Source organism: Balaenoptera borealis (genome assembly GCF_965194805.1).
Source record: "Balaenoptera borealis genome assembly, chromosome: 2".
NCBI lineage: Eukaryota > Metazoa > Chordata > Mammalia > Artiodactyla > Balaenopteridae > Balaenoptera > Balaenoptera borealis.
Genome location: NC_138867.1, coordinates 63513397 through 63539217, shown reverse-complemented (window position 1 = coordinate 63539217; position 25821 = coordinate 63513397). Strand labels below are relative to the sequence as shown.

Below are 25821 nucleotides of genomic sequence, written 5' to 3'. Positions count from 1 at the left end.
TTTTTTTTTTTTTCTTTAAAGATGTGGACCATTTTTTTTTAAAGTCTTTATTGAATTTGTTACAATATTGCTTCTGTTTTATGTTTTGGTATTTTTGGTCCCGAGACATGTGGGATCTTAGCTCCCCCACCAGGGATGGAACCTGCAGCCCCTGCATTGAAAGGCAAAGTCTTAACCACTAGACCGTCAGGGAAGTCCCGAAAGATCTTACATTTTGGCTTATGAAAATATTTTAGTGCTGATTCAAGAATTTTTATTATCTCTTTTTTTCTGATGATTATACAAGAGAAATTTTGGGATGAGAGAATCTGTATGCCTCTGATTGTTGATATTTTGCCCAGAATTGAGGTACAGTTTTATATTTTTGTTTTATTGACGGGCTTTGTGACAACATAGCACTTTGATATTATTTGGTAGAGTTAGATGAGAAATATATATTTAATTATAAATAACAAAGTAGTAATGTAACATTGTGCATCAGGTTATTTCTAATTCTTATATTATTAAAATTATATGTTTTAATACCTGTGTAATGTAAAAATCTAAATATGTAATTTTTTCTTTTCTTTTGTATAGGAATGAAGATCTAAAGCAAATGTTAGAGAGCAACAAAGATTCTGCTAAATTGGATGCTATGAAACGGATTGTTGGGGTAGGTAAAATAGTAGATCATTTCGACTTTTGGATAAATGACAAGTAGTGATATATTAAAAATATATGTTAAAGAATATGTTAAATACCAAATCTACCCTTTATTATTAACTTAAAATTTCCTGTCTAAAATGTTTTGGAGGAAGTAATGAAGTGACTAAATTCAGAAACTTGAGTTCCTATTCTGTTTTTTCTGTTTTTTAATTTCCGTATCTCTAATATTAAGGTATTTCTTCTGTCAGATAGAGAGTGCTAATCAGTTTGAAGACAAAATAAGATTACATACAACAACATTTTGACTTCCTACAAAGAGGGATACTAATGAGCTAAAGTATTTTTTTTTTTTGTCATTCTATGACCTAAAAATTGTGAGCATGCTTTCTTCTGATTTTCAAATTCCATTACTACCAATAGAAATGCTTTATTCAGTTTATCAGTGTGGAACTTCTAATGAATACTAGTAAATGTAAGAGCATTTCTCTAGTTTCAGTTGTAATGTAAAATTCAAACAGTGGACTGATATGTTATTATGTAGAGGGTTCCATTGTCAGAGAACTAAATATAGTGCAATTTCTGATTATATACAAAATCTTACGTAGTTTTGTAACTTGTGTTGGTCTCACTCTTTTTTTGTATTTGATCGTTTACATTCACAGTGGAAAAAAACTGGCTTAATTCAGTGACTGTCTGATGCTAAAGAGTTCTGCTTGTCTCAGTGGAATTAAATTCATAAAACCGGTCTTTCTTATTCTTACTATGCATTTTTCACCACCACTGCTGATTTTGTTTTCCAGAAATTTTTGTATAAGGTCAAAATGTAGTAAATTTGCATAATTGCACAAATAAACTCTACTGTAGTAGGGTGTAAACACAACTGAAACAGTATTGTTTTCCAGCAGACAATGCCACCATGTGAGAGTTTGAAATCTCCTTTCTAAAATCCAAATCCCATTTATGAAAGATGATTATGGGTATGAATATGTCCTGTTCAAAAGTTAGTTGTGAAAATCAAATAGATAAAAGTCAAGGACTAATTATATCTGTAGAACACCTATAAATTACTTGATTCTTGCATCAGATTTATGTCATTTGGTAATGAGGGCAAATGTTGAAGATTCTTTTGTAAATTTTTCATTTATTAATGTTATACCATATAAATAATAGCATTTATTATTTATATAAATGCATGGACAGGTAGTTCTTGCTTTGCGTGACTTTGGTATTTGAATTTCAGTTACCACAGTTTAGTTAAATAACACCAGTCCCCTAGCAAGACAGTTCAAATTTCAGATGTCGTGGTATATTAACTTAGTAATTGCATAATGTACAGACTTCGTCACTAACTTTTCAGTCCACAACTCACTATGTATATAACAAATGTGCATCATGATCAGTGACCAGTCATGTCACTTCTTTCAAAGTTATTTTTAGTGATTGGTCGCTGTGTATGTTATTCAGTTTGTGTACAGACTGCAAAGCATGCAGTAGTGGTCCCTACTTGTTTCCCAGTGAGAAGCCCACTTCACATTTTATAAAAATGGTTAATTAAAAGAGGGATTTGGTCAACAAAGATTAAAATGCAGCAAGGAAATGAAAATAACACTAGAAATGAAATTCAGATAGAGTGTAACTGGAGTTATAGAGAAATAGCTGATTGTGGGAATGGTGACACTGCCCCTTTTTGAGAGACTCTAAGTATGTAGCTCGAGGAACTTCAGTAAGGCAAGCTTTTCAGCATAAATTAGGAAAATAGTTGTGATGAAAAGGCCGAAGATATGCCAGAGGAAGTGATGCTGCCAAAAATCTTCACATTAGAGGAACTCCAGGAGATAATTCACAACGTTGAAAGTACAAAGGATACAATGTTGGAAGCTGATCCAAACTTAGAAAGGAGTAATTTACCAAGGAATAGAAAAGATGCTTGCTTGGTACTTTTCTTTCTTTTTTTTAAAATTAATTTATTTATTTTTGGCTGCGTTGGGTCTTTGTTGCTGCGCACGGGCTTTCTCTCTAGCTGTGGTGAGCGGGGGCTGCTCTTCGTGGTGGTGCACGGGCTTCTCATTGCGGTGGCTTCTCTTGTCGTGGAGCACAGGCTCTAGGTGCCTGAGCTTCAGTAATTATGGCACGCGGGCTCAGTAGTTGTGGCTCGCGGGCTCTAGTGCGCAGGCTGAGTAGTTGTGGCGCACGGGCTTAGCTGCTCCGCGGCGTGTGGGATCTTCCTGGACCAGGGCTCGGACCTGTGTCCCCTGCATAGGCAGGTGGATCTTAACCACCGTGCCACCAGGGAAGCCCACTTGCTTGGTACTTTAAATCAGTGGTCCCCAACCTCTTTGGCACCAAGGATCGGCTTCTTGGAGGACAGTTTTTCCACGGACAGAGGTAGGGTTGTGGGTGGTGGTGGTGGTGATGGTTCAGGCGGTACAGCAATGGGGGGGGAATGGTTGAGGCCAGGGGTCCTGTGGCCTGTTAGGAACTGGGCTGCCCAGCAGGAGGTGAGAGGCAGGCGAGCGAGCTAAGCTTCGGCTGCCCCTCCCCATTGCTCACGTTACCGCCTGAACCATCTCTTCGCCCCCAACCCCATCCGTGGAAAAATTGTCTTCCATGAAACCGGTCCCTAGTGCCAAAAAGGTTGGGGACCACTGGTTCAGGCGGTAATTAATGTGAGCGATGGGGAGCAGCAAATGAAGCTTCACTTGCTCGCCCGCCGCTCACCTCCTGCTGTGCAGCCCGGTTCCTAACAGGCCGCAGACCAGTACCGGTTGGGGACCCCTGCTTTAAAGGATGAGAATAAGGCGAGTCCATTCCAACTACTCTTGATAAGTTAATTCTCAATGTTTCTAATGTTAAGTTACAGTATATTAAATAAATATTTTATCGTTTTTCATTTTCCTATACATTTCTGACTGACAGTAATAAGAGAGTTTTAAATGTTTCTACAGAATTTTTAGAAGTCACAGATCCATTGTAAGTTTTACACTTGGTTATCAAGATAGCTTTGCATGGTTTCAGCTTGCGGTCCTGCAGGTTACAGTCCTGCACTGCCGTCCATTTAAAGCAGGCAGTGCTCTTCATTATTTCATTAAACTTTGGCTTTACATTCCATTAAGGTAAATTATTGCATTAAATCTGAGGATACTATTGAAATTACTAAATATGAAAATGAGGTATTTGGTAGTTTTTTCTATATTCCTCTTTCAAACTGATAAATAAAAATTGGTATTCTCATAATCTAGACTACTTGACTATTATAAATGTAACTTAAATGTAAATAAACATCATAAAGAAATATAAATATATCAGGAGGTGGGGGTGGTGGTGGGATGAATTGGGAGATTAGGATTGACATGCATACACTGATGTGTATAAAATGGATGACTAATAAGAAAAAAAAAACATTAAAAAAAAAAAAGAAAGGTAAATATAGCCATACTAGTAGTTAGTCTAGTAGTTATAGACTGTCTCTCATTAGGAAGTTTGTATAAAGGTAAATTTGGAGTTTGATCTTTTAAGTGTAGGAAAATGGTTATTAATTAAAAGTTATTCTGTCACTTTACATAATGTCTTCAGGATCTAGCCATGTTGTCAAAAATGGCAGGATTTCTTCCTTTCTCATGGCTGAATAATATCCCATTTTACACACAACACACATACACATATATGTATATGTGTGTGTATAAGAAATATGTGAGATATATCTCACATTACCAATTTACCACCAGCAGTGCACAGTGTTTCCCTTTTGTCCGCATCCTCACCAACACTTGTTATTTCTTGTCTTTTCAGAGATAGCCATTCTAACAGGTTTAAGGTGATAACCTCATTGTGGATTTGATGTGCTTTTCCCTGATAATTAGTGATGTTGAGCATCTTTTCATGTACCTGTTGGCACGTTAAACTTACATAATGTTCTATGTCAATTATATCTCCATAGATCTGGAAAAAATTATTTTATTATGGAAGTGGCACAAATATGTATTTGTAAATTTTCAAATAATATTGAGGTATAAAAAGTAAAAGTTTCATCTTCCAGATAAACTTTAGGATCAAATTGTCAAGTTCTGTTAAAAGTTGTTTTTGGATTTTGATTAGGGTAATGTGGAATTTGTGTATTTCCATCTCCCTTCCTTCCCTCTTTTCCTGTCTTTCAGTAGCATTATATTTATATTTTATAGTTTCTAATCATAGGGAATCTTAAGCATTCCTTGTTAGATTCATTCCTGTGTACTTTTAAATTTTGGTTGCCATTATGAATGGTTCCCTTCATTATATTTTCAAAATTAATTATTACTGGTGTATAGGAAAACAAATGACTTTTCTTTTCTTGCATTTGGCCTTCTCAGTGAACTCTCTTCTTAGATCTGGTAGTTTTTTGGTTTCTTTGCTTGGTTTTCTGGATACTTAATTACATTGTCCAGAAGTTATGACAGATTTATATTTTATTTTCAAATATTTTTATCTCTCATTTGTTTTTCTCCTCTCTTTGCATGGATAAAGCTCCACTATGATGTTGAATAGTAGTGGTGGTGGAAGACAACACTATCTTTTTTCTGATTTTATTGGAAATATTTGTAATGTTCTAGTCTTGGTTTTAATATATCCTGTAGAGTTCAAGTAGATATATTTCTGTGTATTTAAGTGATGTTGGATTATAGTTTTCTTTTTGTCCCCTGTTGAGGTTTTTTATTAGGGTCGAGCTAGATTCATAGCATGAGTTGTTATTTAAGCCATCTTGGCCTGCTCCAAGATTGCAAAGATTTCCCCTCTTGTTTTTAGCTTTTATGTTTAGGTCTATGATCCATTTTGCATTATTTTTTATGTATGGTGTGAGGTTAAGAGCCGAATGCATGTCTGATTTTCCTCTATTTGTTACTAAATATTCCACCATTTGTTATTAAACTGTCCTTTCCCCACTGAATTTCAGCCTCAAGTGAAAATCAGTTTACTGTGTGTTTGTCGATCTACATCTGAACTCTCTCTTCTGGTTCATGGATCTTTGTGGCTCTCGGTTTACCTATTCCTCACTCATGATTTCTGTAGCCTTAAAATAAAATACTGTAAGTCTTCCTGTTTTCTAAAAGATAGCTTTGTTTATGCTGTATATTCTTTGCATTTCCATGTAAATTTTAGAAGCTTGTTGGTTTCTACAAGAAAAGAAACCTACTGGAATTTATATTGGAATTGCATTAAATCTATAGATTAATTTTGGGAGAATTAACTTTTTAACACCATTTTGTCTTATTCTGTGATCATGATTCTATCTCTTGTTTCAGTCGTTTTTAATTTCTCTCAACAGTGTAGTGTAGTTTTCAGTGTTAAATTTTAAGTTCTATTATTTTGCTAATAGTTTCTCTAAATATTTTGTCTTTGAATACTATTAAATACTGTATTTCAATTTTTTTAATGGTAATTGGTTTTAATAAGATAAAGTCAATGAACATAGGTAAATGTCTACAAACAAGGTTTTCTCCATGGCACTACCCTACACCACAGTCACAGTAATTCAACTGTGTTCTCATTCGGCAATAATGTCATACAAGTGAATTTGCTGATGACTAGCAAAATTACAAAATGAACCCAAGGCCACTTAATCAAGAGTCCCAACAACAAAGAAACCCTAGGAAGGAAGGTCAAGGCAGGAGGTTGCAGCTGGCCAGATATGATACCATTTGCCCAGTTTTCATTTAGGAATTTGCTACAACAAATAAAATAAGGATCTCCTCTTAGTTACTAGAAAAGAAAACAACAGGTATTACCTATCACCATTCTTTGACCATGAAATTAAAATATTTCCTGAATGTATGATTAAAAGAAAAAACGTCTTTAAAAAGAATATTAATCATTCTTACATGTTCACAGTAGAAGCTCTATGTCTGAATTTAAAACACTACTCAGTATTTGCCTAAGAAACACATTTAGACAATATGGCTTTTGACATATTAAAGTTCCATGGGGAAAACTAAGACATCTTTTAATTTTGCTTTAATATCAAACTAACAGCAACTTAAAAATTCAGTAAGAGCATGGTTGGTCTGATCCAAGATGTACTTCCAAAATTCAGTCACCTAGTTTTCTTTCAGGAGAAACTGTTCATCATCACAGATCTTTTCTAACTTAACTTTTGGAGAAGAAAATGGAAAATCAAACCCATAGCACAACGGTTATGTAAGATACATCCTCCCCTGTATTTCACTTTTAAACTAGCAGTTATTGTTTGCTAATTTCTTCTTTTATGAAATAACTAATAGTTATTTTTCTTGAAATTTTTTCCAGTGAAATATTATAACAATCATTTGTTCACCTTTACTTCTGTCCAGTTTTTAGTTTGACTTCTAGTTAGCACCATATTTCTATGTGGGAGCTTTAAAAATTATTTTTAAAATGTTATGTTCATGTATGCCTATGTATGCATCATTTCAAAACATCTGTTGGGTGGAAGTAGTTTGCTAGAGGTCAATTAGCAGAATATTATATTGGCTTCAAAATTTCTTGGATTTTTTAAATGTAATTGTCAATATTTACATTTCTCTGCATAATTTAGGTTTCATGAGCCCTGAATATGGGGTTTTATCACCTCATGATTACAGAGTAGTTTTAAGACCTTAGCTTCATAGTTAAAAACCTTCATACATTTCTAAATTTTAATCTGCCAAAATTTTAAGTGTTATGTATTTGTTTTACCACATTACTTTCTAATATATATCAAAATGCTGGCAGTGCACATCTGGCTATCTTTCATAGTTGGTAGTCCTACGAGTCAACAGAGCATCTTGTCAGCAATATCTACTAGAGAGAAACCATAGTGATAGTTTCAGTTCATTTTATTATCTTTCTTTGGTAATATCTGAGGCTTATTTAGAATCATGGGGAAATGTTTCCAATGGTTCATGTGTTGAATAAAGTCTCATGTATGCCAAAGCATGCTTAGGGAAGAAAAGCTACCTACTTCAAAATCTTGTGGTCACTTATTACACAGCAGGACTCTAGTTGAAACATACATATGTTATTTTTCTTGATATTTCTGAAAAATATGTGTCTAATATTTAAAGCACATGTTTGTATTTTATCTTGGCTTGATGAAATGTGAACTAAGAATTTAAAATGTATTGCTTCATATAGTGAACTTGTAATACATTTTTTAGCTAAAATACTGATGAGTTGATTATTCAGAGTCCTTGAAAGAATGGAATATTTTGGTGTATTGAAATCTTTGATGTATTTTCTTTTAGTAAGTGTTGGATATTAAAGGTCTTTCTCAGATTAGTTTGCTTGTCTTTGTAGTTTTGGGATAATGAGCAAATCTGAACCTTTCTTTGATAGATAAGATTCTTAAAATTACTAATTAGAGTTATTGATCTATAGTATTTCATAGCCATATATGTTACATGGTATTTGGTTGGATATTATTGACCCTAAGAAAATTAAAGGTAATTTCAAAGTTCGAGATATTTTTGTTTAATATTTGTAAAAAAAAAATTAAGCCAAATTCAAATGGTATATTATTGTTGTAGAAAAATTTTGAGAAAGTCCATATAAGAAGAAGAAAATAAAAACATGCATAATTCTTACTGTCTTGAGTTAATGATTATAATAAACATTTTGGGCTAAATCTTTCCAGACTGATTGCCGATCCCTTGTTCTCTTTCTCCCTTCAACAAAAATGCTTCAGTTCTGTGTATACTTTAAAGGATTCAACTTGTGGCTGATGTTGGCATCTTTTTTTGTTCTTAGGTTGGAAGTTGTTTAAAGGGTCAAGTTTTTTCTGCCATGCTAATATACATCAGGACCAGTTCCTGGTTAGCAGGCCTGAATTTTTACTAGTGATGTAATGCCTATAGAACCTTAATGGGTTTTCTGTCAATTTTGCTTCAGAGTACTTTCTGGGATAGAAGTCAAGGGTCAGTTCATTTTCTATTTCTCTATTTATTCTTGGGGGCTGATTCTTAAGAGTTGCAGTTGGGTCTGAAAACTAACTGCTGGTTTGTAAATTAACTAGTAATTATTTATAAAATAAAAATGCTGAATTTTCTCCCCATCTGTATATCTGTAAAAAATGAAGCTAGTTGAAATTGTTGAGAAAGTAAGTGCAATTTCTCCTCTTCATCTTGCTGAGTTAAAAAAAGATTAATGCTTTTTAACATTAATTATGTTTTTAGATCTTAATTTTTTGGGGGGGAGCCATGCCGTGTGGCATGTGGGATCTTAGTTCCCTGACCAGGGATCAAACCCGCGCCCCCTGCATTGGAAGCACAGAGTCTTAACCACTGGATCGCCAGGGAAGTCCCTAGATGTGAATTTTTAGATCTAGATAATTATTCAGTATTTTAAAAATAACATGAATAACATGAAAATCATCATTGTAATACACCACATTAACTGAATGAAGGAGAAAAAACAAGTTTATTTTAATGATACAGAAAAAGCATTTGACAGAATTCAGCACCCTTTCAGGATAAAACACTCAACAAACTAGGAATAAAAGGAAACTACCTCAACATTTTAAAGGCCAAATATGAAAAATTCACAGCTAACATCATACTCAGTGGTGAAAGACTGAAAGTTTTTCCTCTAAGCTCAGGAACAAAACAAGGATACCCACTTTCACCACTTCTATTCAACATAGTATTGGAAGTTTTAGCCACAGCAGTTGGGTAAGAAAAAGAAATAAAAGGCAGCCAAATTGGGAGAGAAGTAAAATTATCTTCATTCACAGACAACATGCTTTTATATTTAGAAAACCCTAAAGAGTCCACAAAAAACTTTTAGAACTAATGAACAAATTCAACAAAGTTGCAGGATACAAAATTAACGCATAAAAATTAGTTGTGTTCCTATGTGGTAACAGTCATCAACCCTAAAAGGAAGTTATGAAAACAATCTCATTTATGGTAACATCAAAAAGAATAAAATACTTAGGAATAGACTTACCCAAGGAAGCAAAAGATTTGTACCTTGAAAGCTAAAATGTTGCTGAAAGAAATTAAGACACAAATAAATGGAAAGATGTCCCATGTTCATTGATTGGAAGACTTAATATTATTAGGATGTCAGTATTCCCAAAATTATCTACATATTCAGTGCAGTTCCCATCAAAATCCCAGGGATGTTTTTTGCAAAAATAGAAAAATCTATCTTAAAATTCATATGGAATCTTACTGGACTCTGAATGGCCAAAACAGTCTTGAAAAAGAAGAACAAAGAAGTCTTACACTTTCTGAATTCAAAACTTACTACAAAGCTACAGTAATCAAAATGTGTGGTACCAACATAAAGACAGACCTATAGAGAGACATATACACACAATAGAGAGCCTTAAAAGAAAACCCTCACTTATATGGCCAAATTATTTTCAACAAGGGTGCAAGACAATTCAGTGGGGGTAGAATTTCCCCAAATGGTGTTTGGAAACTGGATACTCACGTGCAAGAGAATGAATTTTTAGACCTCTACCTCATACCATATATAGAATAAGTGAAAAAATGAATCAAAGACCTAAATGTAAGAGCTAAAAACATAAAGCTCATAGAAGAAAACATAGGGTAAAAACTTCATGACATTGGATTTGTCAAAGGATTCTTGGATATAACATCAAAAGGTGAGCAACAAAAGAAATAATTTAGAAATAATTTAGACTATGTCAAAATTTAAAACTTTGTGCATCAAATGACACTGGCAGCCAGTGAGAAGGCAACCCACAGAATGGGAGAAAATATTTTTAATCATATATTTGATACAGACTCTCCAGAATATATAAAGAACTCATATAACCCAATAACTAAAAACAGCACAATTAAAAATGGGTAAAGACTTAAATAGACATTTTTCTTGTTTTAAACTTCAGTAGTGAGTAACATTAGGGCCACTTATGATTGGATGATAAGTTACGCTAGGGAAAGGGATATCCTATATCTACTTATCCCCCAGATAGTAACTAACGGGTAAATAGTTGTTTTCCAAAATATATCAAGTGAACCACATCATTAGAAATTTGTTGAAATTTCTGTCATTTGTATAGTGTCGTATCTGGATATCTTTTTTTTTTTGGCCACAACACATGGCATACGGGATCTTAGTTCCCTGACAAGAGAACGAGCCTGTGCCACGCTGCAGTGGCAGCATGGAGTCTTAACCAATGGGCTGCCAGGGAAGTCCTAGTATCATATCTGAAATAAAAATATCTTGGGTTGACTCAATAGCAGAATTGATATAACAGAAGAAAGAGTCAAAAGTTAAAGACAGATCACTGAGAAATTAGTCAATTCGTAGAATAGAGATTAAAAAGAAAAGAGATGAACAAAGCCTCAGGTCTTGTTGGATGATACCAAAACATCTATGTCCATGTAACATATATTTTTTAGGGCAGAAAAAATACTTGAAGACATTATTGCTGAAAACTTCCCAAACTGATGAATGACTTAAATTTATAGATGAAAGAAACTCAATGAACCCCAATCAGGATAAACTGAATGACTAAGTACTGAAAGAAAATAATAGTTAACCTAGAATTCTCTATCCAGTGAAAGAATGAAGATGAATAGAGACATTCTCAGGCAGAAAAAAATAGTAGAGTATTTCTAGCCGATCTGCTTTAATACAAGGCTATTGGAAGTTCTCCATGCTGAAGGGAAATATGTGATGGATTTTGAGGGAGACCAATAGAAATGGTAAATATGTGGTACCCGTAAAGGACTAATTTTATCCTCCTAAGTATCCCATTGTCTGAGACGTTTTCGATGGATGTATATATAATATATATGATGGCTATAACATAAAGAGTAGTGGGGAGGTTAGATTAAAAGGGCCTATATGGTTGAAAGGTTTCTACATTTTATTTGACCTTGTGAAATATTAACTCTAAGTAAACTGTGGAAGGTTTGACATATCTTGACTTACCTGTCTATATATATCTGTCAGCTGTGTTTGTGCATCTATGTAATTATCTGATAATCTCTAGAAGAAGAACCAATAAAAATTATACAAAAAGATATAGCCAAATAGTCAATATAAAAATTAAAATAAAAAAGAAAAGTTAAATTATTAAATACTAAAAAATTTCCAAATAATGAGGGTAATAGCAATCAGAACAACAAAACACAGGGAATAAACAGAAAACTGATAATAAAATGGTAGACCTGAATATAACTACATCAATAATTATATTAAATGTAAGTGATCTAAAGTCACCAACTAAGAGAGACTGTCATATTTGGTGAAAATATCAAGATGCAACTGTATGTTCTCTAGGAAAACCCCACTTTTAATATAAAGGCATAGATAGATTAAAAATATAAGGATTAAAAAATATATGCTGTGCAAACACTAACCAAAACATAAAAGAGCAACTCCCACCCCTACCCTAGCACTTCCCATTTCTCCTGCAGTTCTTTACCTTTCTCCATAGTACCCTTGTTACCACCTCACATACTATATTTGTTTATTGTCCCTCACCCTCATTAAAAGGTCAGCTCTGATGGGTAAAGACTATATTGTTCACGGTTATATCCCCAAGGCCTAGAATAGTCCCTGGCATGTAGTATCCTCTTGGCAAATATCTGTTGAATGGATTTGACTATAGGTTTTTTTTTCTCCCTTGTGTATTAACATCTTTTTGAATAGCATTCTGTAGAATAAAGTTGGGGAAGCCTTGGAGTAGGCTATCATAGGACAGGATCTCTGACTTTAGGTAATTACTGAATGACTGAAGGAAGGGGCCCTAGAGAACATTTAATCCCTCTCTCCTCATTTTACGGATGAGAAAATTGTAAAAGTCATATAAAGATACTTTAGTTGCACTATTTCGTGAACCTTCTTTAATACTCAGAAGGTTTCGCAGAATACTCAAATAATTTCACAGGTAAAGAAATAGAAAATGAGAAGACTAGTTTGTATTAGAGTGTTCTAAAGCTGTCATGTAGAAAGGTCTTCTGAGATATTGTTAACTGGGATTATTGTTGTTTAAAATGTCACATAGTATTTATAAAACATTTTTGTAAATTTATAAAACTAATGCCTTCTACCTTTTTAAGGTAGTTTCTTAGATATGATGTATAATTCATAAAGATCCCCTTTTTTTAAAATGGTATTTTAGACTTTATATATATATTTATTTAGTTTTTGATGTGGACCATTTATAAAGTCTTTATTGAATTTGTTACAATATTGCTGCTGCTTTATGTTTGGTTTTTTGGCCCCGAGGCATGTGGGATCTTAGCTCCCTGACCAGGGATTGAACCTGCACCCCCTGCATTGGAAGGCGAAGTCTTAACCATTGGACGGCCAGGGAAGTCCCAAGATCCCTTTTCCAAAAAATTATCCTGTAGTTAAAACTTTATATTTTGGCTACCAAAGTCCGTACTATTAAAAGACATAAAGCTATATTCTGGGAGTGAGAGTGAAGGAAATGGAAATACAAGTAGACATAAAACTGAAATAAATAGAAATAAAAGGTAACACATAGGAAATTCTAAATGAAAAATGTAGATTAAAAAATTCTAGAGGAAATTAGGATTGGACGCCATAGTGGGCTAGGTGTTAGGAGATGGCTCTAGCAAGGGAGAATGATTAGAATTTGATGATACTCTAGATAGAAGGTTAGAACTTAGAGAAGTAAAAAGAAGTGGGTTGGGGGCATGATGTGAGCACCAGCATAGAGGAGCCAGAGAATGTGCAAGAAGTGAGTAGATCAGTTTACTTTTATAATAACATTGGTGTAGAACAATAATGGTTGATGAGCTTAAAAGGGATGTTAATGCAATTAAATCATTTGAATAGTAAATGAAATAGTTTGGACTCTTAGGCAGTCAAGGGCTTTTGAGACCTTTGAGGGGGAGCTGACGTGCAAAGTGGTAGTTTGAGCATGTTAATCTGTCGGTGATGTACGTTACGGACAGGAGGAGGAGATTGTCGGAAAAGTCCTCTGTAGGTGATATTGACCTATACGAGGATAGTAACAGGAGAAAGGGATTAATGTGAGTGTGCTAAGAATTCACAACAGGACCTGGTTACTGTGTAGATGTGAGGAGAGACCAAGATAATTCCATGGTTTCTGGTATCTGGGAAAATTGGTGGAAATAGGAAATTCTAGCACGAATGCCATTTTATCAGGAAAAATAGGTTTGGTTTTAGACATAGCAAGTTTTGGATGAGAAAGACATCTAATAATGTTCAGTTAGAGAAGTGGAACTAGGGCCTAGAGTTAGGGCTAGAGTTTGGGGAGTTGATCCCTGTAGAGGTAGGAGTTAACACATTGAGGGTGAATGAAATCTCAGGCGTTTCAGAGATTGTAGAACAGTGTAGCCTGAAAAGATGTTGGTGCACAGAACTTTAGTGGGGAAAGGAAAAGGACCTGGTGAAGGGAACTTTGAAAAAAATGGTTGGAGAAGTAGGGGAATCTATAAAAAGAAAGCCGAAGGAGAAAGAATTATTGTAGTTTGTTTAAACTAACATTCATTCTCCACCCCCACCCCCATTGCAAAAGCATTACATCTTTAATATAGGAACTTGGAAAATAAAGAAGAGTACAAATATTTAAAAAGTGTTTACAACACCATTAGCCAGAGAAAACTATTGTAAATATTATGTCTTTAAATTACTGTTTCTTCCTTAATATGTCTATGTGTGTTTATATTGATTCCCAAGAGATTGTTTGTTCTTTGCTGCAGATAGTTGGAATAAATAAGGTGACTCAAAAAGAGTTGTTTGTTAACTCTGTAGCTTATTTGTTTCTGTAGCTTATCTTCTAAATATTTAATGTATGTAGAATTTATGTTTTGTTTTCAAATGACTAATTTTAAAAAAGTTTCAGCCCTAATATTCCACTTTTATTCTTTAGATGATTGCAAAAGGGAAAAATGCATCTGAACTGTTTCCTGCTGTTGTGAAGAATGTGGCCAGTAAAAATATTGAGGTACTGTTTTGATTCATAATTTTCATGATTCCTTTTATTGTGAAAGAATCATATACTTTTCAGTTACTTTGAAACACAACGTATTATAAGATACTTGTGTCACTAGATTTTCGATACAATTACAATGTCCATAATCTTAAATAGGTGAAATAGAATACAAAGTAGACAATCTTAGCTTTGGAATTTTGGTGGAGAATATGAAAAGTAAAATTGAGATTAATTCACCTGGGTGAAGGGTGGTAACTTGTTGAAGATTCTTAGAAGCCAGTTTAGTTGAAATTCTGCTCTAGGGACTTAATTTTAAGATACCATTATGTCCAGTGAAACAGACCTAAATTCCTGCAGTATCAGGGCAGGGATTGAACCTAGGTGTTGTAACTCCAAATCTAGTGCTCTTCCTGGAGCATCTTAGTTCTGATAGACCTTGCATCAGTATAGTAGGAGGTGAGCAGAAGGCAGGATGTAGTGGGAGCCTTCAATTACTGGTCCCTGTATAGGCTTGTACATGGAATTTGAAACAGAGGAATTCACAGAATTTTGAGGCCAAGGTAATTAATGTTAGGTCAAATGGACTAATGACTTCTAATAGAGTGCAAAAGAAAAATATGAGTCAGTGTAGAAACCATTGAGAAAGATGAGCAGTATGAAAAGTTCAATGAAGAGAATTAGAGGTTGATCTGAGCAAATGCCTTGTATTTCAAAAGAACAGAAGGTTGTAATGAAGATTGAATGGCCACATCGGTCATGAGTCTCAACTTCAACTGATGTTGGGTAGTGATTGTCTTGGGGTATGTTGGGAGTGTTTTTGAGGAGGGTGTATTTACTCGGTAGGAAGTAGTGATATCTGCATGAGAATGAAAATGCCAGCACACATGTTTCATATTTGCCCATGTTAGTAGCTGTGAGCATCAAGAAATAAGCCTACTCCTCTTTTTCAGTCTGGTAAATTTGGGAGAAGCAGCAGTCTCCATTGATGAATATTTTCAAGGACCTGGTGACATCAGGGCAGGATGTTTTAGGTGGAGGGATATGGAGTATAAGTAGTAGAAATTAAAGATAAAGGGACTTCCCTGGTGGCGCAGTGGTTGAGAATCTGCCTGCTAATGCAGGGGACACGGGTTCGAGCCCTGGTCCGGGAAGATCCCACATGCCACAGAGCAGCTAGGCCCGTGAGCCACAATTATTGAACCTGCGCGTCTGGAGCCTGTGCTCCGCAACAAGAGAGGCCGCGGCAGTGAGAGGCCCGCGCACCGCGATGAAGTGTGGCCCCCGCTTCCCACAACTAGAGAAAGCCCTCGCACAGAAACAAAGATCCAACACAACCATAAATAAATAAATAAATATATATATATAAAAATTAAAGTAACTTGTTAAAAGAGGCAGACACACCTTCCTTTAAAAAAAAAAGGGGGGGGGAGGTTTTTCACTTACAATCTAGTATTATTAATATTACTTTTGAAGCTGTACCTCTGTTTATTCAGTAGGTGCTTGCTCTAGGGGCTACAATATATATATTTAACTTACTACAGTCTACCACTAGGATTTATGTATACATTTTTAAGTTATCACAGTCTAGTTTCAAATAGTTATACCCCTTCATATATTCTTACATTGGTAAATTTCTATTTGCTTCCTCCAGTCTGTTCCCATTTTATGCATTTTACTTTTAAATATGATAAAGCACCCTAAATACATGGTTATTATTTTTACTTTAAAGAATCAGTCATCTTTTTAAAAGATTATCAAAACATAATTAACATGCTATAAACTTCTCACTTTTAAAGTGTACAATTCAGTGATGTGTAGTGTATTCACAGAATTGTGCAATCATCACCACCATCTAATTCCACAACATTTTTATCACCTCAACAAGGAACGTTATGTACATTAGCAGTTACTCCACAACACCCCCTGGCCCTAGGCAACCATTAATCTACTTTTTGTCTCCATGGATTTGCCTACTCTGGGCATTTCATATAAATTGAGTTATACAGTATGTGCTTTTGTGTCTGACTTCTTTCACTTAGCATAATGTTTTCAAGGTTCATCCATGTCGTAGTATGTATCATTACTCTATTGTTCCTTTTTTGCTGAATAATATTCTATTATATGGATATACTGCATTTTGTTTATTCATCAGTTGATGGACATTTGGGTTGTTTCCACTTTTTGGCTCTTGTCAGTAATGTTGCTGTAAACATTCTGTACAAGTTTTTGTGTGCACATATGTGTTCATTTCTTTTGGATATATACCTTGGAGTGATATTGCTAGGTCATGAAATAACTTTGTGTTTAACATTTTGAGGAACTTCAAAACTGTTTTCCAGAGCAGCTGTAACCATTTTATGTTTCCGTCAGCAATGTATGCGAGTTCTGATTTCTCCACATCCTCACCAACACTTATTTACCTTTTTTTAAAGAAAAATTATTGTCTGTCTTTTAGATTGTATACTACTGTAGTGGGTATGAAGTGGTATGTCATTGAAATTTTGATTTACATTTCCTTAATAGAAAATTGTTGAGAATCTATTGGCCAGTTGTATATCTTCTTTAGAAAAATATCTATTCAGATCCTTTTCCCATTTTATAATTGGGTTGTTGGCCTTTTTATTGTATATTTTTAAGAGTTTTTTATGTATTCTGAATACTAGACCCTTATCTGATGTATGATTTGCAAATATTTTTCTCCTATTTTGTGGGTTATCTTTTTATTTTCTTGATAATGCCCTATGAAGCACAGAAGTTTTTAATTTTGATGACAGCTATTGATATATATATATATTTTTGCTTATGCTTTAGATGTCATATCTAAGAAACTGATGCTTAATTCAAGGTCACAAAGATTTACACTTGTCTTTTTTTTCTAAGAGTTTTATATTTTTAGCTTTTATATTTAGGACTGTGATCCGTTTGGGGTTAATTTTTGTGTATGGTGTCTTCATGCAACTACTGATCTGCTTTCTGTCAGTATAGTTTTGTCGTTTCTAGAATTTTTTATAAATCAAATCATAGAGTATAGAAGCTGTTGTGTTTGACTTCTTTTACTTAGGCTACTGAGATTCATTTGTGCTGTTTCATGTATTCATGTTTTGTTCCTTTTTTTGCTATAATATGGATATTGCACAGTTTTTTAATTTACCAATTGAAATACACTTGGATCGAATAAAACGCTATTTATGGGCATATATTTTAATTTTTCTTGGGTAAATACCTAGGCTTAGATGTGTTGCTTGTCTGGGAAGAACATGTTTAATTTTTAGAAAATAGTACCATGTAGTTTTCCAAAGTGGCTGTGCCCTTTGCATTCCCACCAGCAATGTGTGGAGTTCCAGTCAGTTCATATCCCTTTCAACACTTGATGTTGTTAGAGTTTGACTTCAGCCATTTTGGTGGATGCGTAATGGTGTTTCATTGTGCCTTTAATTGCATTTTCCTGGTATTTGGTGGTGTTGAGCATCTTTTCATGATCTTTTTGATCAGTCGTAAAACTCTAAAATATCTGTTCAGATCTTTAACCTATTTTTAATTTTTTTGTCTAGAGTATAAAAATTCTTTATTCTGATAGAAGCCTTTTGTCAGATTGATGGTTATTTACTATTATTTATTTTTTCCTAGTCTGTAGCTTGCCTTTTTGTTTTCTTAATGTCTTTCAAAGAATAAACGTTTGATTTGATAAAGTACATTTTATCAGTTTTCTTAGTTATACTTGAGGCTTTTTTGTGACCTGCTTGATAAATCTTTGCCTAACCTAATGTTATGAAGATTTCTCCCAGTTTGTTCTAAAAGTTTAAATAATTTTAGCTATTAAATTTTGCTCTATGATCCATGTCAGGGGAGAATCCCAAGACTACCCACAGGTTCCCTCATTCTTTGGGCTAATCCACAGGATCTCAGGTTATAGTCAGATTCATAGCTATGACTTATTACACTGAAAGATGCACAACAAAAATTAGGTACTGAAAGAGGTGCATGAAGTGAAGTCCAGAGAAAACCAGATGCAAGCTTCTAAGAAGCCTTCCCAGTGATTTTCCCTGTGACATTCGATTCCTCCAGCATCACCTCTGACAAAACGTGTGAAGCGTTGTCTACTAGGAAGGTTCATAAGAGACTCAGTGCCCAAGTCTTTACTGGGGGCTGCTCGTGTACCCATTAACTGCCTAGCACATTCCAGAATTGCAGATTCTCAGAAAGTAAGCACATGTTCAGCATAAACCATATTGTTTTTATGTAAACCACCCTTATCAGTTAGGGAATGGTGGCAATACCTCTGAAGTTCAAGTTCCCAGACAATAGTCAAGGCCAACTTTATAAGTAGGCTTTCTAAGGATAGCAATCTCTGGCCTACTGTGTTAACTCTTTACTACAGAATACATTTCAAATTAGATTTTAAAAAATTACAGTATAATTCACTTACAATATAAAATTATTTTCAGGTGTACAGCATCATGATTCGATATTTTTATACATTACAAAATGATCTCGACAATAAAGTCTAATTACCATCTGTTGGCATACAAAGTTATTACAGTATTATTGACTATATTCCCTGTGCTGTACATTACATGACTTATTTATTTTATAACTGGAAGTTTGTACCTCTTAATCTCCTTCACCTATTTCACTCATGCCCCTGCCCCTTTCCCCTCTGGCAACCACCAGTTTGTTCTCTGTATCTGTGAGTCTCTTTCTGTTCTGTTTGTTCTTTTGTTTTGTATTTAGATTCCTTATATATAAGTGAAATCATATGGTATTTATCTTTCTTTGTCTGACTTATTTCACTTAGCACAATACCTTCTGGATCCATACATGCTGTTGCGATGTCGAGATTTCATTCTTTTTTTTTTTTTTTAATTAAAAAAAAATTTTTTTTTTAACATCTTTATTGGAGTATAATTGCTTTACAATGGTGTGTTAGTTTCTGCTTTATAACAAAGTGAATCAGTTATACATAAACATATGTTCCCATATCTCTTCCCTCTTGCATCTCCCTCCCTCCCACCCTCCCTATCCCACCCCTCTAGGTGGTCACAAAGCACCGAGCTGATCTCCCTGTGCTATGCGGCTGCTTCCCACTAGCTATCTATTTTACATTTGGTAGTGTATATATGTCCATGCCACTCTCTCACTTTGTCCCAGCTTACCCTTCCCCCTCCCCATATCCTCAAGTCCATTCTCTAGTAGGTCTGTGTCTTTATTCCTGTCTTGCCACTAGGGTCTTCATGACCTCTTTTTTTTTTTTCCTTAGATTCCATATATATGTGTTAGCATACTGTATTTGTTTTTCTCTTTCTGACTTACTTCACTCTGTATGACAGACTCTAACTCCATCCACCTCACTACAAATAACTCAATTTCATTTCTTTTTATGGCTGAGTAATATTCCATTGTATATATGTGCCACATCTTCTTTATCCATTCATCCGATGATGGACACTTAGGTTGCTTCCTGGCTATTGTAAATAGAGCTGCAATGAACATTTTGGTACATGACTCTTTTTGAATTATGGTTTTCTCAGGGTATATGCCCAATAGTGGGATTGCTGGGTCATATGGTAGTTCTATTTTTAGTTTTTTAAGGAACCTCCATACTGTTCTCCATAGTGGCTGTATCAATTTACATTCCCACCAACAGTGCAAGAGTGTTCCCTTTTCTCCACACCTTCTCCAGCATTTATTGTTTCTAGATTTTTTGATGATGGCCATTCTGACTGGTGTGAGATGATATCTCATTGTAGTTTTGATTTGCATTTCTCTAATGATTATTGATGTTGAGCATTCTTTCATGTGTTTGTTGGCAATCTGTATATCTTCTTTGGAGAAATGTCTATTTAGGTCTTCTGCCCAATTTTGGATTGGGTTGTTTGTTTTTTTGTTATTGAGCTGCATGAGCTGCTTGTAAATTTTGGAGATTAATCCTTTGTCAGTTGCTTCATTTGCAAATATTTTCTCCCATTCTGAGGGTTGTCTTTTCGTCTTGTTTATGGTTTCCTTTGCTGTGCAAAAGCTTTTAAGTTTCATTAGGTCCCATTTGTTTATTTGTGTTTTTATTTCCATTTCTCTAGGAGCTGGGTCAAAAAGGATCTTGCTGTGATTTATGTCATAGAGTGTGCTGCCTATGTTTTCCTCTAAGAGTTTGATAGTGTCTGGCCTTACATTTAGGTCTTAAATCCATTTTTATTTTTGTGTATGGTGTTAGGGAGTGTTCTAATTTCATACTTTTACATGTACCTGTCCAGTTTTCCCAGCACCACTTATTGAAGAGGCTGTCTTTTCTCCACTGTATATGCTTGCCTCCTTTATCAAAGATAAGATGACCATATGTACGTGGGTTTATCTCTGGGCTTTCTATCCTGTTCCATTGATCTGTATTTCTGTTTTTGTGCCAGTACCATACTGTCTTGATTACTGTAGCTTTGTGGTATAGTCTGAAGTCAGGGAGCCTGATTCCTCCAGCTCCGTTTTTCTTTCTCAAGGTTGCTTTGGCTATTCAGGGTCTTTTGTGTTTCCATACAAATTGTGAAATTTTTTGTTCTAGTTCTGTGAAAAATGTCATTGGTAGTTTGATAGGGATTGCATTGAATCTGTAGATTGCTTTGGGTAGTAGAGTCATTTTCACAATGTTGATTCTTCCAATCCAAGAACATGGTATATCTCTCCATCTATTTGTATCATCTTTAATTTCTTTCATCAGTGTCTTATAATTTTCTGCATACAGGTCTTTTGTCTCCTTAGGTAGGTTTATTCCTAGATATTTTATTCTTTTTGTTGCAATGGTAAATGGGAGTGTTTTCTTAATTTCACGTTCAGATTTTTCATCATTAGTGTATAGGAATGCAAGAGATTTCTGTGGATTAATTTTGTATCCTGCTACTTTACCAAATTCATTGATTAGTTCTAGTAGTTTTCTGGTAGCATCTTTAGGATTCTCTATGTATAGTATCATGTCATCTGCAAACAGTGACAGCTTTACTTCTTCTTTTCCGATTTGGATTCCTTTTATTTCTTTGTCTTCTCTGATTGCTGTGGCTAAAACTTCCAAAACTATGTTGAATAATAGTGGTGAGAGTGGGCAACCTTGTCTCGTTCCTGATCTTAGTGGAAATGGTTTCAGTTTTTCACCATTGAGGACGATGTTGGCTGTGCGTTTGTCATATATGGCCTTTATTATGTTGAGGAAAGTTCCCTCTATGCCTACTTTCTGCAGGGCTTTTATCATAAATTGATATTGGATTTTGTCGAAAGCTTTCTCTGCATCTGTTGAGATGATCATATGGTTTTTCTCCTTCAATTTGTTAATATGGTGTATCATGTTGATTGACTTGCGTATATTGAAGAATCCTTGCATTCCTGGAATAAACCCCACTTGATCATGGTGTATGATCCTTTTAATGTGCTGTTGGATTCTGTTTGCTAGTATTTGGTTGAGGATTTTTGCATCTATGTTCATCAGTGATATTGGCTTGTAGTTTTCTTTCTTTGTGACATCTTTGTCTGGTTTTGGTATCAGGGTGATGGTGGCCTCGTAGACTGAGTTTGGGAGTGTTCCTCCCTCTGCAATATTTTGGAAGAGTTTGAGAAGGATAGGTGTTAGCTCTTCTCTAAATGTTTGATAGAATTCGCCTGTGAAGCCATCTGGTCCTGGGCTTTTGTTTGTTGGAATATTTTTGATCACAGTTTCAATTTCAGTGCTTGTGATTGGTCTGTTCATATTTTCTATTTCTTCCTGGTTCAGTCTCGGCAGGTTGTGCATTTCTAAGAATTTGTCCATTTCTTCCAGGTTGTCCATTTTATTGGCATAGAATTGCTTGTAGTAATCTCTCATGATCCTTTGTATTTCTGTGGTGCCAGTTGTTACTTCTCCTTTTTGATTTCTAATTATATTGATTTGAGTCTTGTCCCTTTTTTTCTTGATGAGTCTGGCTAATGGTTTATCAATCTTGTTTATCTTCTCAAAGAACCAGCTTTTAGTTTTATTGATCTTTGCTATCGTTTCCTTCATTTCTTTTTCATTTATCTCTGATCTGATCTTTATGATTTCTTTCCTTCTGCTAACTTTGGGGTTTTTCTGTTCTTCTTTCTCTAATTGCTTTAGGTGCAAGGTTAGGTTGTTTATTTGAGATGTTTCTTGTTTCTAAAGGTAGGATTGTATTGCTATAAACTTCCCTCTTAGAACTGCTTTTGCTGCATCCCATAGGTTTTGGGTCGTCGTGTCTCCATTGTCATTTGTTTCTAGGTATTTTTTTATTTCTTCAGTGATCACTTGGTTATTAAGTAGTATATTGTTTAACCTCCATGTGTTTGTATTTTTTACAGATCTTTTCCTGTAATTGATATCTAGTCTCATAGCATTGTGGTCGGAAAAGATACTTGATATGATTTCAATCTTCTTAAATTTACCAAGGCTTGATTTGTGACCCAAGGTATGATCTATCCTGGAGAATGTTCCATGAGCACTTGAGAAAAATGTTGTTTTTGGGTGGAATGTCCTATAAATATCAATTAAGTCCATCCTGTTTAATGTATCATTTAAAGCTCGTGTTTCCTGTTTATTTTCATTTTGGATGATCTGTCCATTGGTGAAAGTGGCGTGTTAAAGTCCCCTACTATGATTGTGTTACTGTCGATTTCCCCTTTTATGGCTGTTAGTATTTGCCTTATTTATTGAGGTGCTCCTATGTTGGGTGCATAGATATTTACAATTGTTGTATCTTCTTCTTGGATCGATCCCTTGATCATTATGTAGTGTCCTTCCTTGTCTCTTGTAATAGTCTTTATTTTAAAGTCTATCTTGTCTGATATGATTACTGCTACTCCAGCTTTCTTTTGATTCCCATTTGCATGGAATATCTTTTTCCATCCCCTCACTTTCACTCTGTATGTGTCCCTAGGTCTGAAGTGGGTCTCTTGTAGACAGCATATATATGGGTTTTGTTTTTGTATTCATTCAGCTAGTCTGTGTCTTTTGGTTGGAGCATTTAATCCATTTACATTTAAGATAATTATAGACATGTATGTTCCTGTTACCATTTTCTTAATTGTATTGGGTTTGTTCTTGTAGGTCTTTTTCTTTTCTTGTGTTTCCCGCCTGAGGAAGCTCCTTTAGCATTTGTTGTAATGATGGTTTGGTTGTCTCTTGTAATAGTCTTTATTTTAAAGTCTATTTTGTCTGATACGAGAATTGCTACTCAAGATTTCATTCTTTTTTATGGCTAATATTCCATTGTGTATGTGTGTGTACACACCACATCTTCTTTATTCATTCATCTATCAATGGATACTTAGGTTGCTTCCATATCCTAGGTATTATAAATATGTTGCAATGAATATAGGGATCATGTATCAATATCTTTTTGAATTAGTGTTTTTGTTTTCTTCGAATGTATACCTGAGAGTGTGATTGCTGGATTGTATGGTAGTTCTATTTTTAATTTTTTGAGAAACGTACATTCTGTTTTCCACTGTGGCTGCACCAACTTACAATCCCACCAACAGAGCACAAAGGTTCCCTTTTCTCCACATCCTCACCAATACTTGTTACTTGCTGTCTTTTTTTTTTTTTAAGTTTGTTTGTTTATTTAGTTATTTATTTATGGTTGTGTTGGGTCTTTGTTGCTGGGCGCCGGCTTTCTCTAGTTGTGGTGAGTGGGGGCTACTCTTCATTGCAGTGCACGGGCTTCTCATTGTGGTGGCTTCTCTTGTTGCGGAGTACAGGCTGTAGGCACACGGGCTCAGTAGTTATGGCTCATGGGCTCTAGAGCGCAGGCTCAGTAGTTGTGGCCCACGGGCTTAGTTGCTCCGGGGCATGTGGTATCTCCCCAGACCAGGGATCAAACCCATGCCCCCTACGTTGGCAGGCAGATTCTTAACCACTGTGCCACCAGGGAAGTCCCTGTCTTTTTGATAATAGCCATTCTGACAGATGTGAGGTAATAACTCATTGTGGTTTTAATTTGCATGTCCCTGATTAGTGATGTTGAGCATCTTTTCATGTGCCTGTTGGCCATCTGTAGGTCTTTGAAAAATGTCTATGCAGGTCCTCTGCCCATTTTTTTATTTGGGTTGTTTGTATTTTTTTGATGTTGAGTTCTGTGAGTTCTTTGTATATTTTTGATATTAACCCCTTATCAGTTATATCATTTGCAAATATCTTCTCCCATTCAGTAGGTGGCTTTTTTTTGTTGTTGATAGTTTCCTTTGCTGTACAAAAGCTTTGTAGTTTGATGTAGTCCCATTTGTTTATTTTTGCTTCTGTTTCCCTTGCCTGAGGAGACATATCCAAAAAATATTGCTAAGATCCACATCAAAGAGCAATACTTATGTTTTCTTCTAGGAGTTTTATGGTTTCAGGTCTTAAATGTAAGCCTTTGCTCCATTGTGAGTTTATTTTTGTATATGGTGTGAGAAAGTAGTTCAGTTTAATTCTTTTGATTGTAACTGTCCATTTTCTGAACACCATTTATTGAAGAGGCTGTCTTTTCCCCATTGTGTATTCTTGCCTCCTTTGTCATAGATTAATTGACCATATAATGGTGAGTTTATTTCTGGGCTCTTTATTGTGTTCCATTGATTTAGGTGTCTGTTTTTGTGCCAGTACCATACTGTTTTGGTGACTGTAGACTTGTAGTATAGTTTGAAATCAGGGAGCGTGATGCCTCCAGCTTTATACTTTCTCAAGATTGTTTTGGCTGTTTGGGTCAAATTAGATTTTGTGTGTGGTATGAGGTAAGATTTGCAATTCATTTTTTTCTCAGATATTCAGTTATTCTGTCACCATTTATTAAGAAGACTATATCTTTTCCCAGTTGAATTACCTTGCCACTTTTGTGAAAAAATTTTGGCCATGTAATTGCAAGCATATTTCTGGACTCTGTTCTGTTCCATTGATCGATAGGTGCATCCTTGTGCCTATACTACACTGTCTTGTAGCCTTACAGTAAGTCTTGAAGTGAGGTAGTATAAGCACTCCAGTCTTGTTCTGTTTTCAGCCTTGTTTTGACTAATCTGGGTCCTTTGTCTTTCTGTAAAAGTGTTAAAATCAGCATGCCAATTTCTCCAAAAGGCTGTTAACTTTGATTTTGTTTACAGTGAGTTTGTAGATCAATTGGAGGGAATTGCCACCTCCACCATATAAGTCTTCCAGTCCTTGAATATGGTCTTCTGTAATTTCCCTTTGTAATGTTTTATAGGTTTTGGTGTACAAGTTTTGAACATTTTGCACATCAGTTCAGTTTTGAATAGTTTTTGAATGCTGTGTTTTTTAAAATATT

At 35.0% G+C, this 25821-nt stretch overlaps 1 protein-coding gene across 1 annotated transcript in view; it reads left to right on the top strand.

The window, feature by feature from the left end:
* AP3B1 (adaptor related protein complex 3 subunit beta 1) overlaps window positions 1–25821 on the top strand; it is a 266236-nt gene that overhangs the window by 34274 nt on the left and 206141 nt on the right. The window contains exons 2-3 of the mRNA XM_082375446.1: window positions 577–652; window positions 14480–14554. Of these exons, the coding sequence (XP_082231572.1) occupies window positions 577–652; window positions 14480–14554 (151 nt within the window). The remainder of the gene's footprint in view (window positions 1–576; window positions 653–14479; window positions 14555–25821) is intronic.